At 38.8% G+C, this 17,639-nt stretch overlaps 1 protein-coding gene across 6 annotated transcripts in view; it reads right to left on the reverse strand.

The window, feature by feature from the left end:
• NUP210L (nucleoporin 210 like) overlaps positions 1-17,639 on the reverse strand; it is an 82,908-nt gene that overhangs the window by 34,397 nt on the left and 30,872 nt on the right. For all 6 annotated transcript variants that reach the window (XM_028090123.2, XM_088017095.1, XM_028090121.2 and 3 more), the window contains 2 exons: positions 13,123-13,344; positions 11,854-12,027 (listed from right to left, as the gene is read on the reverse strand). In XM_028090123.2, the coding sequence (XP_027945924.2) occupies positions 11,854-12,027; positions 13,123-13,344 (396 nt within the window). The remainder of the gene's footprint in view (positions 1-11,853; positions 12,028-13,122; positions 13,345-17,639) is intronic.

The raw sequence follows: 17,639 nt of genomic DNA on the forward strand, positions 1-17,639 counted from the left end.
GTCTGTTTCTCCCTCTCCCACTCCCCCTGCTTGTGTTCCCTCTCTTCATGCCTCTCTGTCAAATAAATAAATAAAATCTTTAAAAAAAAAAAAGAAACAATAGTTTAGGAGGCAGTGAGATACCCTTGAAGCTAGGGCTCATGTTTATCCCATTCTTTTTTCTTTGACAATTTTCTTTTCTTTTCTTTTTTAGTTTTAAAGATTTATTTTTTTATTGGGGGGAGGGGCAGAGGGAGAGGGAGAGATAGAATCTCAAGCAGACTCCCTGCTGAGCACAGAGCCCAAAATGGTGCTCAATTTCATGACCTTGAGATCATGATCTGAGCTGTACCAAGAGTCAGACACTCAACCAACTGAGCCACCCAGGAGCCCCTCTTTGATAATTTTCAAATCTACAGTTGAAAGAATAGTGTAAGTATACACAACTCATCTGGATTCACCATTTGCTTTATATTTCTCTCCCTCTACTTTCCCCCCTCCATTTGTATGTGTGTCTTTTTTTTTTTTTTTTGCTAAATGATGTAGGCATCATGGCACTTTACCAGTAAATATTTTAGCATGCATTCCTATGAATGAGAACATTCTAAGTAACAAAAACAATATTATCACACATAAGAATATTAATTCAATATCATCTAATATACGGTCAATTTTCCCCAAATGTCCCTCAAAATATCCTTTATACTTGTTTTTTATTTTTGACCTAGATTTGATATCTCTCTCTCTCTCTCTCTCTCTCTCTCTATATATATATATATATATATACACACACACACATGTTCTTGGACAGGATGACTAAGATGACTTCACATCATAAAAATTTCAATTGCTCTGAATTTATATATAAATTTAATATAATCTCCTCAAAAATACCTGGAATTGAGAAACTTGATATCCAACAATTAGCTGATCACAAAGCTAACCAAGCAGAGAGTTTAGTGGCCACAGAGGACAAAGAATACAGACATTACAGAACTAGTTCAGGAAAGGTAACCGAACAGCTACCACAACAAAAAACAGTAACAACCACAAAACCTAGTGAGGGGAACAATATGATTTCAGAATTGCTAGATTATGCTATTTAAAATGTCAAGTTTTGGGGTGCCTGGATGGCTCAGTCCATTAAGCATCTGCCTTCAGCTCAGGTCATCATCCCAGGGTCCGGGTATTGAGCCCTGCATCAGGATCCCTGCTCCACGGGGAGACTGCTTCTCCCTCTCCCTCTGTCTGCCACTCTCCCTGATTGTGAGCATGCACATACTATCAAATAAATAAAATCTGAAAAAAAATGTCAAGTTTTCAACAAAACATTATTAGAAATGCAAAGAAACAGGAAAGTAGGGGCACCTGGGTAGCTCAGTCAGTTAAACATCTGCCTTCTGCTCGGGTCGGGATGCCAGGGTCCTGGGATCGAGCCTGATGTCAGGCTCCCTGCTCAGTAGGGAACCTCCTTCTCCCTCTCTCTCTGCCCCTCCCCTACTTGTGCTCTCTCTCTCAAATAAATAAATAAAGTATTTAAAAAAAACAATAAACTATTGCCTATGCACAGGAAAAAAAGCAGTTAGTAGAAACTGTCCCAGGAGACTTGGGTAGCTCAGTCGGTTAAGCAGCTGCCTTCAGCTCAGGTCATGATCTCAGGGTCCTGGGATTGAGCCCCACATCAGGCTTCCTGCTCAGCCGGGAGGCTGCTTCTCCCTCTCCCTTGGTACTCTCTCTCTCTTGCTCTCTCAATAAATAAAATCTTAAAAAAAAAAAAAAAAAGGAAACACTTCCTGCAGATGCTCAGACACTGGACTTACTAGACAAAGACTTTTAATCAACTATTTTGTTCAAAGAACTAAAGAAATCCATGTTTAAATAACTAAAGGAAAGCATGAAAATAATGTCTTAGCACATAAAGAATATTAATAAAGAACCAAAAATAAATTTTGAAGTTGGAAAGTATAATAATTGAAATGAAAAATTCACTAGAGAAACTAAATAGGAGATCTGAAGAGGCAGAAGAAAGAATCAGAGAATTGAAAATAGGTCAGCTGAGATTATCTAGTCTGATGAACAGAAAGAAAAAAGAATGAAGAAAAATGAATATCATCAAAGACCCACAGGACAACATCGAGTGTATCAATATATGAAAAATGAGAGTCCTACAAGGAAAAGAGAGAAAAAAAAAGAGGAAGAAAGGATATTTGAAGAAATAATGGCTGGAAACTTCCCAAATTGATGAAAAACATTAAACATCCAAGAAACACAAAGAACTCCAGGTAGGATAAATTCCAAGAGATGTGCATCTAGACATATCATAATCAAAGTCCAAGAGAAAGAGAATCATAAAAGCAGAAAGAGGAAAGGACATGAGATTAACACCTAATTTTTTATCAGAAACCATGGAAGATGTGATGAAAGAAAAAGACTACCAACGAAGAATTTTTTTTCCTTTAAATTTTTTATTGTTATGTTAATCACCATACATTACATCATTAATTTTTGATGTAGTGTTCAATGATTCATTGTTTGTGCATAATACCCAGTGCTCCAACGAAGAATTCTATATTGAGCACAATAATCCTTCAAAAATGAAGGAGAGGGCACCTGGGTGGCTCAGTCAGTTGAGCATTTGCCTTCAGCTCAGGTCATGATCTCAGGTCCTGGGATCAAGCCCTTCATCAGGCTCTCTGCTCAGTGGGGAGTCTGCTTATCCCTCTCCCTCTCCCTCTATACTCTCTCTCTCCCCCAAACAAATCAATAAAATCTTTTTTAAAAATGAAGGAGAAATTAAGACATTCCTAGATCGAACACAACCAGAGAGGATTTGTTGCTAGTAAACCTGCCCTACAAGAAAGAAAAGGGGATCCTTCAGGCTGAAATAAAAGGTCACTAGACAGTAACCGGAATCCCCATGAAGGAATGAATAAAGTGCCTGGTAAAGATAACTACATAGGTAAATATGCAAGAGAGCATAAATGTACTTTTGTTTGTAATTCTTTTCTTCTCCTGTCTGATTTTAAAGACAAATGGATAAAGCACTAATTATAAATCTGTTTGATGGGCATGCATGTATAAAGATTATGACAATAACAGCACAAAGGAAGGGGAAGAAATGGAGTTTAATAGGAACAAAGGTTTTGTACACTACTGAAATTAAGTTGGTATTATTCCAAACTAGATTGTTAAATGTTAAGTTGTTCATTGTATTCCCTAGAGTAATAACTAATAACTCGAAGTAAAATAGTAAGGATGAGAGAATTAAAATGTTACACTAGAAATATTTAACATAAAAGGAAGTGAAAGAAAAGAGGAACAAAAAAGGCATATGATAAAGAGCAAAATGATAGGTGTAAATCCAACCTAATCAGTAATTACATTAAATGTAAATCCATGATCCAACTTTATGCTGTGACAAGACACACACTTTAGATTCAAAGACAAAGGGGTCAAAATACAAAGATGAAAAAAAAAAAAGATATGCCATACAAACAGTAACCAAAGGAGAGCTAGAGTGGTTATACTAGGATCAGAAAAAAATAGGCTCTAAGACAAAAATTGTCACTAGATACAAAGAAGGACATTTTGAATGATAAAAGGATGTTGTATAATAAAGAAATTGTCTGGCCTTTGTCCTCGGTTTCTGAGAATTAACCCCTAAACCCTTGGAATTTCCAGAGTAATAAGAATGTATCCATTATTCATGGTGGGCTTGCTTCATAGATTGCACCTGAGTTTATACTGAGATGATTCAGGATGGGCATTGGTCAGGCAGATAAACCAACCATGTGACTAGAGGGATGGGGCTGAGCCAGGCGATATCAACCCAACTTTCAGGGAGAGAAGGGGAGCTGGAGTGAGTTCAACCACATGGTCAATGATTTATTCAATCATATTTATGTAATAAAGCCCCATACAAATTCTGGACACCAAAGCTCAGTGGAACTTTCTGGTTGGTGAACACATCAATGTCTTCCACCTGATGTGTCACACACAAACCTGATTCCATTGGTAGAGGGCATAGAAGCTCCAGATCTGGGGCCCTCTTAGACCTCTCCCTATGTGTCTCTTCATCTCACTGGTCCCAATTTGTATCCTTTATAATAAAGCTGCACTGTGAATCATCTAACAAATTACTGAACCTGGGGTGCCTGGGTGGCTCAGTCATTAAGCGTCTGCCTTCGGCTCAGGTCGTGATCCCAGGGTCCTGGGATCAAGCCTCACATTGGGCTCCCTGCTCCGTGGGGAAGCCTGCTTCTCCCTCTCCAACTCCCCCTGCTTGTGTTCCCTCTCTCGCTATGTCTCTGTCAAATAAATAAATAAAATCTTAAAAAAAAAAAAAAATTACTGAACCTGAAGTGATTGTAGGAATCCTCAAATTTATAGCCAGTGGTTAGAACTGTGGGTGGCCTGTGGATCCCTGAACTTGTGGCTGGCATCTGAAGTGAAGGCAGTTTTTTTGGACAACTGTACCCTTAAAATTGTGGAGTTCAAGCAAACTCCAGGTAGTGTCAAAACTGCACTGTGGTGTTGCAAAAGGTCAATATATCAAAAAGATATAACAATTATAAATGCATATGTACCTAATAACTGAGCCCCAAAATACATGAAGCAAAACTGACAGAATTTAAGGGAGAAATAGACAATTCAACAATAACAGTCAGAGACTTCAATATCACTTTTAATAATGGATAGAACAACTAGAGAGAAGATCAGCAAGGAAACAGAAGACTTGAATAACACCATAAACCAAATAGACCTAACAGACAACTATAGAACACCTCACCCAATACCAGAATATACTCTTCTCAAGTGCACATGAAATACCCTCCAAGACAGGCCCTATGCACAGCCACAAAACAAGCCTGAATACATTTTATAAACAAATGTATCTATATAAGGTCCATATAATATTTATATATAAATTCAAAAGGATTTAAATCATAAAGTATGTTTTCTAATCACAATGGAATTAGAAATCAACAACAGAGGAAATTTGGGATATTCACAAATGTGTGGAAATTAAATAATACACTCCTAAATAAGCAATGGGTCAAAGAAGAAATCAAAGGTAAATTAGAAAACATGTTGAGACAAATGAAAATAAAACTCAACATATCAAAACTTAGGGGATTCAGCACAAGCAATGCTTAGTGGAAAACATGTAACTGCAAATATCTATATTAAAAAAGAACAATCAGGGCGCCTGGGTGGCTCAGTTATTAAGCATCTGCCTTTGGCTCATGTCATGACCCCGGGGTCCTGGGATCAAGTCCCACATCAGGCTCCCTGTTCCCCATCAGGGAGCCTGCTTCTCCCTCTCCTTCTCCCACTCCCCGTGCTTGTGTTCCCTCTCTCGCTGTCTCTCTTTCTGTCAAATAAATAAAATCTTTTTTAAAAATTTAAAAAAATTAAAAAATGAAAAAGAAGAACAATCTCAAATCAATAACCTAAACTTCCACTTTGAGAAACTAGAAAAAATGAAGAAGCTACAGTCAAACCAAAGAGAAGGAAGGAAATAATACTGAGTACAGCAAAAATAAATGACATAGAAAAACAACAGAAAAAAAATCAACCAAACCAAAAACTGACTCTTTGAAAAGACCAACAATATTGACAAGCCTTTAGTTGGAATGATTAAGAAAGAAAGGACTCAATTTACTAAAAATCAGGAATGAAAGGAGGGTCATTAGTACTATCTTTACAGAAATAAAAAGGGTTATATAGGGTTATTGTGAACAATTGTTTAAGCCTACAAATTAGATAACCTAGATGAAATGGAAAAACTCTTTGCATATACAACCAAAAGTGACTCAAGAAGAAATAAAAAATCTGACTAGACCTATAACAGGCAAACAGATTGAATCAGTAATTAAAGAAACAACACAAACATTCCACAAAGAAAATCCTAGGCCCTGATGGCTTCATGGGTGAATTCTACTAAACGTTCAAAGAACAGTGAATACCAATCCTTCATAAGCTTTTCCAAAAAGTAGAAGAGAAGTCAATACTTCCCAACTCATTCTCAAAGGCCAGAATTATTCTGATACCAAACCAAAGGCACTACAAAAAAATAAAACCACAAAATCTCTTATGGATATAGATGTAAAAACCCTCAACAGAATACTAGCAAACGGAATCCAAGAATATATAAAAAGATTTATACATCATGACCAAGGGGGATTTATCCCAGGAATACAAGGCTGGTTCAACATATGAAAATCAATCAATGTAACACATCATATTAATAGAATAAAGGGAAAAATGCATGATCATCTCAACAGATACAGAAAGAATATTTAACAAAATGCACTACTATTTCATGATAAAAACATTCAACAGACGAAAAGGAAACTTCATCAACCTATAAAGGGCATCTATGGAAAAACCCACAGCCACTATCAAACCTAATGGTTATAGACTGGAAGCCTTCCCCCATGGAAATCTGCTATAGAAAATATTTAGGAATAAATCTAACAAAAGGAGTGCTTGTATATTCTAAACTACAAAACACTGTTGAAAAAAATTAAAGAGGCCCTAAATAAATGGAAAGACATCCCATGTTTATAAATCAGAAGACAATATTGTTAAGATGGTAATACTCCCTAAATTGATCTACAGATTCAATCTAATCTCTATCAAAATCCCTGCTAGTTTTTTTTTTCTAGAAATTGACAAGGTGATTCTAAAATTTATATGGAAATGCAAGGGATTCAAAACAGCCAAAACAGAGGCACATGAGTGGCTCAGTTGGTGGAGCGTCTGACTCTTGTTTTCAGCACAAGTCATGATGTCAGGATCCTGGGATGGAGCCCCGCATTGGGCTTCCTGCCCGGCAGGGAGTCTGCTTGTCTCCCTCTCCCTCTGCCCCTCCTCCCGCTCATGCTCACTCACTCGTTCTCTCTAAAATAAATAAATAAAAGTTTTTTAGAGTTTTTTTTTTTAAGATTTTATTTATTTATTTGACAGAGAGATAGAGAGAGGCAGAGAGCCACAAGCAGGGGAATGGCAGAGGGAGAAGCAGGCCACCTGCTGAGCAGGGAGTGCCATGTGGTGCTCAATTCCAGGACCCTGGGATCATGACCTGAGCCGAAGGCAGACGCTTAACTGACTGAGCCACCAGGTGCCCCAGATAAATAGATCTTAAAAAAAAGAAAAAAAAAGAATAGCCAAAACCATCTTGAAAATGAAGAACAGAGCTGGAGAACACACACTTCCCAATTTCAAAACTTACTACAAAGCTATGGTAATCAAGGAAGTATGCTACTGGCATAAAGACATATAAATTAATAAAATAGATTTGAGAATCCAGAAAAAAATCCTCACATTTATGGTTAACAGATTTTTTTCTTAAACAAGAGTGCCAAGACCATTCAAAGAGTAAGAATAACCTTTTTAACAAATGAGGCTGGATCAACTGGACTATCTACATACAAAAGAATGAAGGTACACTCCAACCTCACACCATAAACAAAAATTAACTCAAAATGGACTAGGACCAAAATGTAAGGACTAAAACTATAAGACTCTTAAAAGAAGTCAAAGGTATAAATATCTGTGCCCTTGGATTAGGCAATTGTTTCTTAGATATGACATCAAAAGTACAACCACCAACAATAAAATTGATAAACTGGACATCACTCAACAAAAACTTTTGTGCTTCAAAAGGCACCATCCAGGAAGTGAAGACAACCCACAAAATGGGAGAAAATTTTTACAAATCATATCTTTGAAAACAGACTTGTACTTAGGATATATGAAAAACTTGCACAACTTAATAACAAAAAGATGAATAACCCTATTAAAAACTGACAAAAGAGGGGCTCCTGGGTGGCTTGGTCAGTTAAGTGTCTGCCTTCAGCTTAGGTCATGATCTCAGGGTCCTGGGATGGAGCCCCACATCAGGTCCCTGCTCAGGGGGGTCTGCTTCTCCCTCTGCCCCCCCCAACTCTTTCTCTCTCAAATAAATAAATAAAATCGGGGGGCTGGGTGGCTCAGTCAGTTAAGCGTCTGCCTTCGGCTCAGGTCATGATCCCAGGGTCCTGGGATCGCGTCCCGCATTGCGCTCCCTGCTCGGCGGGAAGCCTGCTTCTCCCTCTGCCTCTGCCTCTCTCTCTCTCTGTCTCTCATGAATAAATAAATAAAATCTTTTAAAAAAATACATAAATAAAATCTTTTTAAAAATTGACAAAAGAAAAAATATTGACAAAAGATCTGAATTAACATTTCTCCAAAGAAGATATACAAATGGCCAATAAGCACACAAAAAGGTGTACATCATTAGTCATTAGAAAATGTAAATCAAAACCACTATGAGATACTACTTCTCACTCAGTAGGAAGGTTATAATCAAAATGACAAACAGTAACAAGTACTGCAAAGGATGTGGAGAAATTGGAATTCTCATCCCTTGCTTATGGAAATGTAAAATGGTGTGGCTGCTGTGGAAAACAGCTGGCATTTCTTCAAAAGGCTAAACACTGAGTTACCATATGCCAAGAAATTCCATCTCTATATAGAAACTCAAAATAATTGAAAACATGGGGGCGCCTGGGTGGCTCAGTCGTTAAGCGTCTGCCTTCGGCTCAGGTCATGATCCCAGGGTCCTGGGATCGAGCCCCGCATCGGGCTCCCTGCTCCGCGGGAGGCCTGCTTCTCCCTCTCTCACTCCCCCCTGCTTGTGTTCCCTCTCTTGCTGTGTCTCTCTCTGTCAAATAAATAAATAAAATCATTAAAAAAAAAAAAGAATTGAAAACATGTTCATACAAAAATTTATACATGAATGTTCATGGCACCATTATTCTTATATAAGAGCCAAAAAGTGGGAACCACCCATATATCCATCAATTGATAAATGGACAAACAAAATGTAGTATATCTATGCAATGGAATATTATGAAGCCATAAGAAAGAATGAAGTATTCATTCATGCTATAATATGAAAGAATCTTGAAAACATGCTAAATTGGGGCACCTGGGTGGCTCAGTCGTTAAGCGTCTCCTTTCGGCTCAGGTCATGATCCCAGCGTCCTGAGATCAAGCCCCGCCTGGGGCTCTCTGCTCAGCAAGAAGCCTACTTCTCCCCTCTCCCACTCCCCCTGTTTGTGTTCCCTCTCTCACTGTGTCTCTCTCTGTCAAATAAATAAAATCTTAAAAAAAAAAAAAAAGAAAACATGCTAAACGAAAGAAGCTAGGTGCAAAGGCCACATATGATATGATTCCATTTATATGAAACATAATAGAATAGGCAAATCCATAGAGACATACAGTGGTTTCCAGGAATTGGGGTGGGGGGAGGGAATGGGCAGTGACTGCTACTGGGTGTGCATTTCTTTTTGGGGAAATGAAAACATTCTGGAGTTGGACCATGGTACTGGCTGCAAAACTCTTACTTGTACAATTTTTTTTTAAGATTTTATTTATTTATTTTAGAGAGAGTGAGCGAGAGAGCGTACAAGCTTGGGGAGAGGAAGAGGGAAAGAGAGAACCAGGCTGCAGGGAGCCAGATGTGGGGCTTGATCCCAGGACCCCGAGATCATGACCTGAGCCAAAGGCAGACGCTTAACCAACTGAGTCACCCAGGCGCCCCTTACTTGTACACTTTTTTTTTTTTAAAGATTTTTATTTATTTATTTGACAGAGAGAGGGAGACACAGCGAGAGAGGGAACACAAGCAGGAGGAGTGGGAGAGGGAGAAGCAGGCTTCCTGCACAGCAGGGAGCCTGATGCAGGGCTCGATCCCAGGACCTTGGGATCATGACCTGAGCCGAAGGCAGACGCTTAACGACTGAGCCACCCAGGCACCCCCAACTTGTACACTTTATTTTTTTTTTAATTTTTTTAAAAAGATTTTATTCATTTATTTGAGAGAGAGAGAATGAGAGATAGAGAGCATGAGAGGGAAGAGGTTCAGAGGGAGAAGCAGACTCCCTGCTCAGCAGGGAGCTCCATGTGGGACTCCAGGATCATGACCTGAGCCGAAGGCAGCCGCTTAACCAACTGAGCCACCCAGGTGCCCCCAACTTGTACACTTTTAAAAGGGTGAATTTTACAGTATATAAATTGTTCTTAATTATAAAAAAAAAAGAAATTCTGAAGTACGGGGAATTATATCTGTAAATTACTCCTAAATGGCTCGAAGAAAAAAAAATTCTTGCAAAGTTTCTTTATTTTTAAAGACTTTATTTATTTGAGAGAGAGAGCGCGCATGAGCTAGGGGGAGGGGCAGAGGGACAGAAGAGAGAGAATCCCAAGCAGACTGAGCATGGAGCCTGACATGGGGCTCAATCCCATGACATTGAGATTAGACCGGAGCCAAAACCAAGAGTTGGATGCTCAACCAACTGAGCCACCTAGGTGCCCCTTTTCTTGCAAATTTTCTATAAATTTAAATTATTTCAATTGAAAAAAGTGACACTGAATGACAATTATATGGATAACTTTTATTCTGCTCCACCTAAGTGCTTTTTTAAAAACCAAATCATTTATAGGGGCGTGTGGGTGGCACAGTCAGTTGAGTGTCAGACTCTTGGTTTTGGCTCAGGTCTGATCTCAGGGTTGTGGGATGGGGCCCCATGTCGGGGTCCATGCTCAGCTCTGAGTCCGATTGAGTTTCTCTCTTCCTCTTCTTCTGCCCCTTCCCCCAAGCGCTCTCTCTCTCTCTCTGAACTAAAGAAATCTTTTTTAAAAGAGTACATCATTTGTAAACTTCAAATAATATTTCATGTGGAATTTAGTTCTCAAAAAAATGAGTTCCTAACCTGTAACATCTCATATTCTTGCTCCTTTATAATAAAAAGACAGAATAGGGGATGCCTGGGTGGCTCAGTCTGTTAAGTGTCTGCCTTCAGCTCAGGTCATGATCCCAGGGTCCTGGGATGGAGTCCGACATCAGGCTCCTTGCTTGGCAGGTGTCTGCTTTTCCCTCTGCCTGCTGTGCCTGCCACTCCCCTTGCTATGCTCTCTCTCTCCCTCTCTCTAACAAATAAATAAATAAATAATTTTTTTTAAAAAAGGCAGAATAGTATAAAAGTCAATAACACGTGCTTTGGAGTCGAACAGAATATGCTATTTTCTAGCTTTATGCCTTTGGAGAAATTACTTAACCTCTAGGAGTCTGTTTCTCCATCTGTAAAACAGCAATAATTGATTGTTCTGTTCTGCATAGGCTAAGAAAGGACTTCCATTCTCCTATGCTTGTAATTAAAGTCTACCTCATTTAGTATACAGTCTGATGTTCTAGTTTCTAGGTTAGAAAACTCATTTATTCCTCAATCCCTACTAGTTACATTATTGCTAATCATTATTCTTTTTTTTTTTAAAAGAGTTTATTTATTTATTTGAGAGAGAGAATGAGAGAGAGAGCATGAGAGGGGGGAGGGTCAGAGGGAGAAGCAGGCTCCCTGCCAAGCAGGGAGCCTGATGTGGGACTCGATCCCAGGACTCCAGGATCATGACCTGAGCCGAAGGCGGTCGCTTAACCAACTGAGCCACCCAGGCGCCCCCTGCTTATCATTATTCTTCATGGTGGGTTTAGAGTAGAAATAAATTCTATTACTTACCAATAAAAGATCTGGTAGGGAAAGATATTATCCAAACTATCTGGAAGTTTAGAGACATCTCCATTGTTTATTGCCACAATTACAAGCTATGTCCCTACGTACAGTAAGCAAACTAAGTCACTAAAGTGTCACTAAGTGTAGCCAATTCTAACCTAGTTTAATTATTTACAGACTTTACAGAGGCTGTCAGAGAATGAATAACAAATAAATGTTTCCTTCACTTTAATAAGACAAAAGCTATACTTGAGACCATTTATCTCTAAGGTGTGGAAGACAAAAGTACCAAGTTAGATGGAAACACTGTACTTACCAGCTGTTTGTTGTGCTGTGGCAGAGGGCATGGCTGGGCACCAGCTGGCACTCTGTATACTGGGGTTACTGACATGCTGGCAGGGTGGGCACACATGAAGCGTACCTGCACAGCCTCAACAGCTGGACTGGGGTTCAGGACACCTGGATGATTTCCAATTCGGAATGTCAGAGCCTTTAAGGAAACAGCGGAGCAAGAGGCAACTGTGGGTAGACACTTGATGTCAGTTGTTCCAATCTACACATGTCAGAATTATTCAAACTCCAGTATAGGATCCCTTTGGACACTATAATCATCATAGTTCTTAATCATGTGGCTAAGAGAAACAAGGGTATCATGGAAATTTATAAACAAAGGGAACATTAAAAAATCTAATTCTGATCAATTACTTGTCTTTTTCTCCACCAAATCTTTTATTTACCAGTTGGTAAAAAGTGGAAAAACTATTTTGTGTTTCAACCTTTTTCTGGTGGTAGCACCAAATGAGTAACAGAATGTGAAGACAAAAGACAAGAGGGCTCCAACAGGGGTGAGGACTCTGACACTGCTGACAGCCAGCCACATACACAACAAAGTTCGCAAAGAGGTTAGAAAGAAGCTCGGTTCTTATTAAATTAAAATCATACGTCGATTCCTTGTGGGCTGGTTACAGAGTCATACACTGAATTCTCAACCCTAGTCAAATTGCAAACCTTTGTTACTGGTTTGACAGAAGCAGGGCACAGCTGTGGGTGGATCCTCTAAAATAATAAAACTAATTCAACTGGATAAAGGGCAACACACTTACCATCTTATCGGCACAGATCTAACTTGTTCTTCAAAATTGCTCACCACTCACAATTGCTAACCAATCAAAATTGCTAATAGATGACGCTTCAACTTTCCCTTCCTTGCATTTTTTTGGAGGTGGGAAACCATATATCCTCCAGTCTAGACAACAAGCCAATGAATTATAGTGATAAAGCGATTGAAATAAGTTCATTACTACAAAACGATCTTGAACCATTTAGTAGACTGTAAGAATTCTCAAACGTGTGAAATCTTTGAGTATATTTAAAGAGTAGTAAAGTTAAAAAAACCATTAATAATTAGAATTTTCCTTTGTTAACTAACTAGAATTTAAATAAAAATCTGGAAGAGAAAAAGAATTTCCCTATCTAGTCTATAAATGAAATCCATTAGAATCTGAAAAGGAATGGCTAGAAGTACAAAAGATTTGGGGTATTACTACTAAAAGAAATGTTAGAAAAAGATCATTTTCCTACTTACTTGTTCCCCTAAATCCAGGCACAAGACCCGGTAGATGTACTGGTTCTGTTTTCTCTTAGCTGGCAGCCGGACTTGTGTTAATTCAATTTCCTCTGTCTTCTCCATGCTCAACTCCAGAAAGAATCGGGAGGGCTCCAAGATCCATGGTCGGGGGCCCCCTTCAAACACCATTTCCTTCACAGACTGCCACGTCACCAATGCCACCTCCACAGGGTTTACAGCCTGATGACATTCAAAGAAATGAATCCTTGATTGGTCAGGGAACTCAACAGTTTTCTAAAGTGAAAACTGGTTGATTGCTGAAAATGACATTAGACTTAATTCCCAAATCAGGAGACATGTACACAATGCCTCTCACTTGGATGCTTCTCAACCTCTATATTCATTTAGATCCTATCTATCGTTCAGGCCTAACTTGTGGGTCACCTTACCCATTAATATCTAATCATTCCAGACTACAACCACTTCCACATCCTCTAAGTTCTTACAATACCCATCTCTACTATTCATTTGTATACTAGTATATCTCCTAGTGCTGTTTGAATGTGTCAAATGTTTCACATATAAGAGCATAATAATTCTTCTTATGCTTTCTAGTTATGTAAAATTATTCAGAGAAGAGAATATCTTCTACCTAAATTTTAAAAGAGAATGTCTCTTCCTTAGTGGATTTAGTACAATGTTGGGCACATAAAAGGTATTGAACAAGTAGCTGTATAAGCATTTTAATTTTTTTAAAGATTTTATTTTATTTATTTGACACAGAGAGAGAGACAGAGAGGGAACACAAGCAGGGGAGTGGGAGGAGGAGAAGCAGGCTTCCCGTGGAGCAGGGAGCCCGACATGGGGCTCGATCCTAGGACCCTGGGATCATGACCTGAGCGGAAGGCAGATGCTTAACGACTGAGCCACCCAGGTGCCCCTGTATAAGCATTTTAAATGGATATTTTATTTTTTTTTAATCTGAGTATAGTTGACACACAATGTTTCACATGTACAACATAGAGATTCAACATCTCTGTTATGCTGTGCTCAGAAGTGTAGCTAGGGATGCCTGGGTGGCTCAGTCAGTTAAGCATCTGCCTTTGGCTCAGGTCATGATCCCAGAGTCCTGGGATCAAGTCCCGTGTCAGGCTCCTTGCTCAGTGGGGAGCCTGCTTCTCCCTCTGCCTGCCGCTCCCCCCGCTTGTGCTCTGACAAATAAAATCTTAAAAAAAAAAAAGTGTAGCTACCATCAGTCCCCATACCACACTATTACAGTACCACTATGTTCCCTACAGAGTGACTTTTATTCCCATGACTTATTCATTCCATAACTAGAAGCCTGTATCTCCCACTCCTCTTCACCCATTTTGCCTATCCACCCCCACTAATCTGGCAACCATCAGTTTGTTCTCTTATTGACAGGACTGATTGTGCTTTTTGTTTATTTATTCATTTGTTTTGTGAAATTGTATGGAATCATTGGTCTTCCTCAGCCGGACTTATTTCACTTATCATAATACCCTTTAGGTCCATCCATGTTGGCACAATGCCACGATCTCATTTTTTTTATGGCTAATATTCCTGTGTGTCTGTGTGTACATACACATCACATCTTCCTTACCCATTCATCTTTTGATGGACACTTGGGTTGCTTCCATATCTTGGTTACTGTAAATAATGCTTCAATAAGGGCGCCTGGGTGGCTCAGCTGGTTGGGTGACTGCCTTCGGCTCAGGTCATGATCCTGGAGTCCCAGGACTGAGTCCCGCATCAGGCTCCCTGCTCAGCGGGGAGTCTGCTTCTCCCGCTGACCTCCCCTCTCTTATGCTCTCTCTCTCTCAAATAAATAAAATCTTTAAAAAAATAGTAATAATGCTTCAATAAACATAGGGATGCAGACATCTTCTCAGATTAGTCTTTTCATTTTCTTTGGTTAAATACCCAGTAGTGGAATTACTGGATCATAAGATAGTTCTACGAGGAACCTTAATAATGTCTTCCAGAGTGGCTGCGCCAATTTACATTCCCACCAACAGTGCACAATAGTTCCTTTTTCTCCACATCCTCACTAACACTTGCTGTTTCTTCTCTTTTTTTAGTCATTCTGACAGGTATGAGGTGATCTCTCACTGTGGTTTTGATCTGAATTTCCCTGATGATGAGTGATGTTGAACATCTTTTTCATGTGTCTGTTGGCCATTTGTATGTCTTCTTTGGAAAAATGTCTCTTCAGGTTCTCTGCCCATTTTTTAATCGAACTTTGTTTTTTTAGTGTTGAGGTATATAAGTTCTTTATATTTTTTGGATATTAACCCCTCATCAGATATATCATTTGCAAATATCCTCTCTCCCATTCCACAGATTACCTTTTGTTTTGTTGGTGGTTTCCTTCACTGTGCAAAAGCTTCTTATTTTGATGTAGTCCCAATAGTTTATTTTTGCTTTTGTTTCCCTTGCCTCAGGAGACATCCAGAAAAATGTTCAATGTCATTGGCTGATGTCAGAGAAATTACTGCCTATGCTCTCTTCTAGGATTTTTATGGTTTAAGGTCTCACATTTAGGTCTTTAATCCACTTTGTGTTTATTTCTGTGTATGGAGTTAGACAGTGGTCCAGTTTCATTCTTTTGTATGCAACTGTCCAGTTTTCCCAGCACCATCTATTAAAGAGACTGTCCTTTCCCCATTGTATATTCTTGCCTCCTTTGTTGAAGATTAATTGGCCATATAATCATGGGTTACTTTTGGGATCTCTAGTCTGTTCCATTGATCTATGTGTCTATTTTTATGTCCATACTGTACTGTTTGGATTACTACAGCTTTGTAGCATATCTTGAAATCTGGGATTGTGATACTTCCAAACTTCGGTTCTTCTTTTTCAGAATTGCTTTGGCTATTTGGGGTCTTTTGTGGTCCCATACAAATTTTAGTATTATTTGTTCTGGTTTTGTGAAAAATGCTGTTGGCATTTTGATAGGGATTGCACTGAATCTATAGATTGTCTTAGCTAATATGGACATTTTAACAATATTAATTCTTCTAATCCATGAGCATGGAATATCTTTCCATTTGTTTGTGTCATCTTCAATTTCTTTCATCAATGTTTTATAGCTTTCAGAGTACAGGTATTTCACCTCCTTGGTTAAATTTATTCCTAGATATTTTATTCTTTCTGGTGCAATTGTAAATGGTGTTATTTTCTTAATTTCTCTTTCTGCTACTGCACTATTAGTGTATAGAAACACCACCGACTTCTGGGTATTAATTTTGTATCCTGCAACTTTACTAATTCATTTATTACTTCTAGTATTTTTTGGTGGTGTCTTTAGGATTTCCTATGTGTCGTATCAGGTCATCTTCAAAAAGTGATAGTTTAACTTTTTTACCAATATGGAAGCTTCTTGTTTCTTTTTCTTGTCTGTCTGATTGCTATGGCTAGGACTTCTAATACTATGTTGAATAAAAGTGGTAAGAGTGGGAATCCTTGTCTTTCTCTGGTCTTAGAGGAAAAGCTCTGTTTTTCACCGATGAGTTATGATGTTAGCTGTAGCTTTTTCATATATGGTCTTTATTATGTTGAGGTATGTTACCTCTATACCCATTTTGTTGAGTTTTTATCATTAATGGATATTGAATTTTGTCAAATGCTTTTTCTGCATCTGTTCAAATAACCATGATTTTTATCATTCATTTTGTTGATGTGGTATATCACACTGATTGATTTGTGAATATTGAACCATCCTTGCTTTCCTGGAATAAATCCCACTTGATTTCAGCAGTGAATGATCCTTTTAATGTATTGCTGTATGTGGTTTGCTAATATTTTGTTGGGGACTTTTGCAGCTATGTTCATCAGTGATATTGGCCTGTAGTTTTTTTTTTTTTTTTAAAGATTATTTATTTGTCAGAGAGAGAGAGCGAGAGAGCACAAGCAGGGGGAGCGGCAGGCAGAGGGAGAAGCAGGCTCCTTTGCCTAGCAAGGAGCCCAATGCAGGACTTGATCCCAGGACCCCAGGATCATGACCCAAGTCAAAGGCAGATGCTTAACTGACTGAGCCACCTAGGTGTCCTGTAGTTTTCTTGTCTTTTATTTATTATTATTATTATTATTATTTAAAGATTTTATTTATTTATTTGACAGAGAGAGATAGCGAGAGCAGGAACACAAGCAGTGGGAGTGGAAGAGGGAGAAGCAGGCTTCCTGCCAAGCAGGGAGCTCAATGCGGGGCTCGATCTCAGGACCCTGGGATCATGACCTGAGTCAAAGGCAGACGCTTAACAACTGAGCCACCCAGGCACCCCTAGTAGTTTTCTTTCTTTATGGTGTCTTTGTCTAGTTTTGGTATCAGGGTAATCCTGGCCTTGGAGGATATATTTGGAAGCTTTCCTTCCTTTTCTATTTTTTGGGACAGTTTGAGAATAGCTATTAACTCTTCTTTACATGTTTGGTAGAATTCACCTGTGAATCCATCTGGCCCTGCACTTTTGTTTGTTGGCAGTTTTTTGATTACCAATTCAATTTCATTACTAACA

Source organism: Eumetopias jubatus, unplaced genomic scaffold (genome assembly GCF_037043125.1).
Source record: "Eumetopias jubatus isolate StellerSeaLion01/CBP00866 unplaced genomic scaffold, mEumJub1_p1.0 scaffold_12, whole genome shotgun sequence".
Lineage (NCBI taxonomy): Eukaryota > Metazoa > Chordata > Mammalia > Carnivora > Otariidae > Eumetopias > Eumetopias jubatus.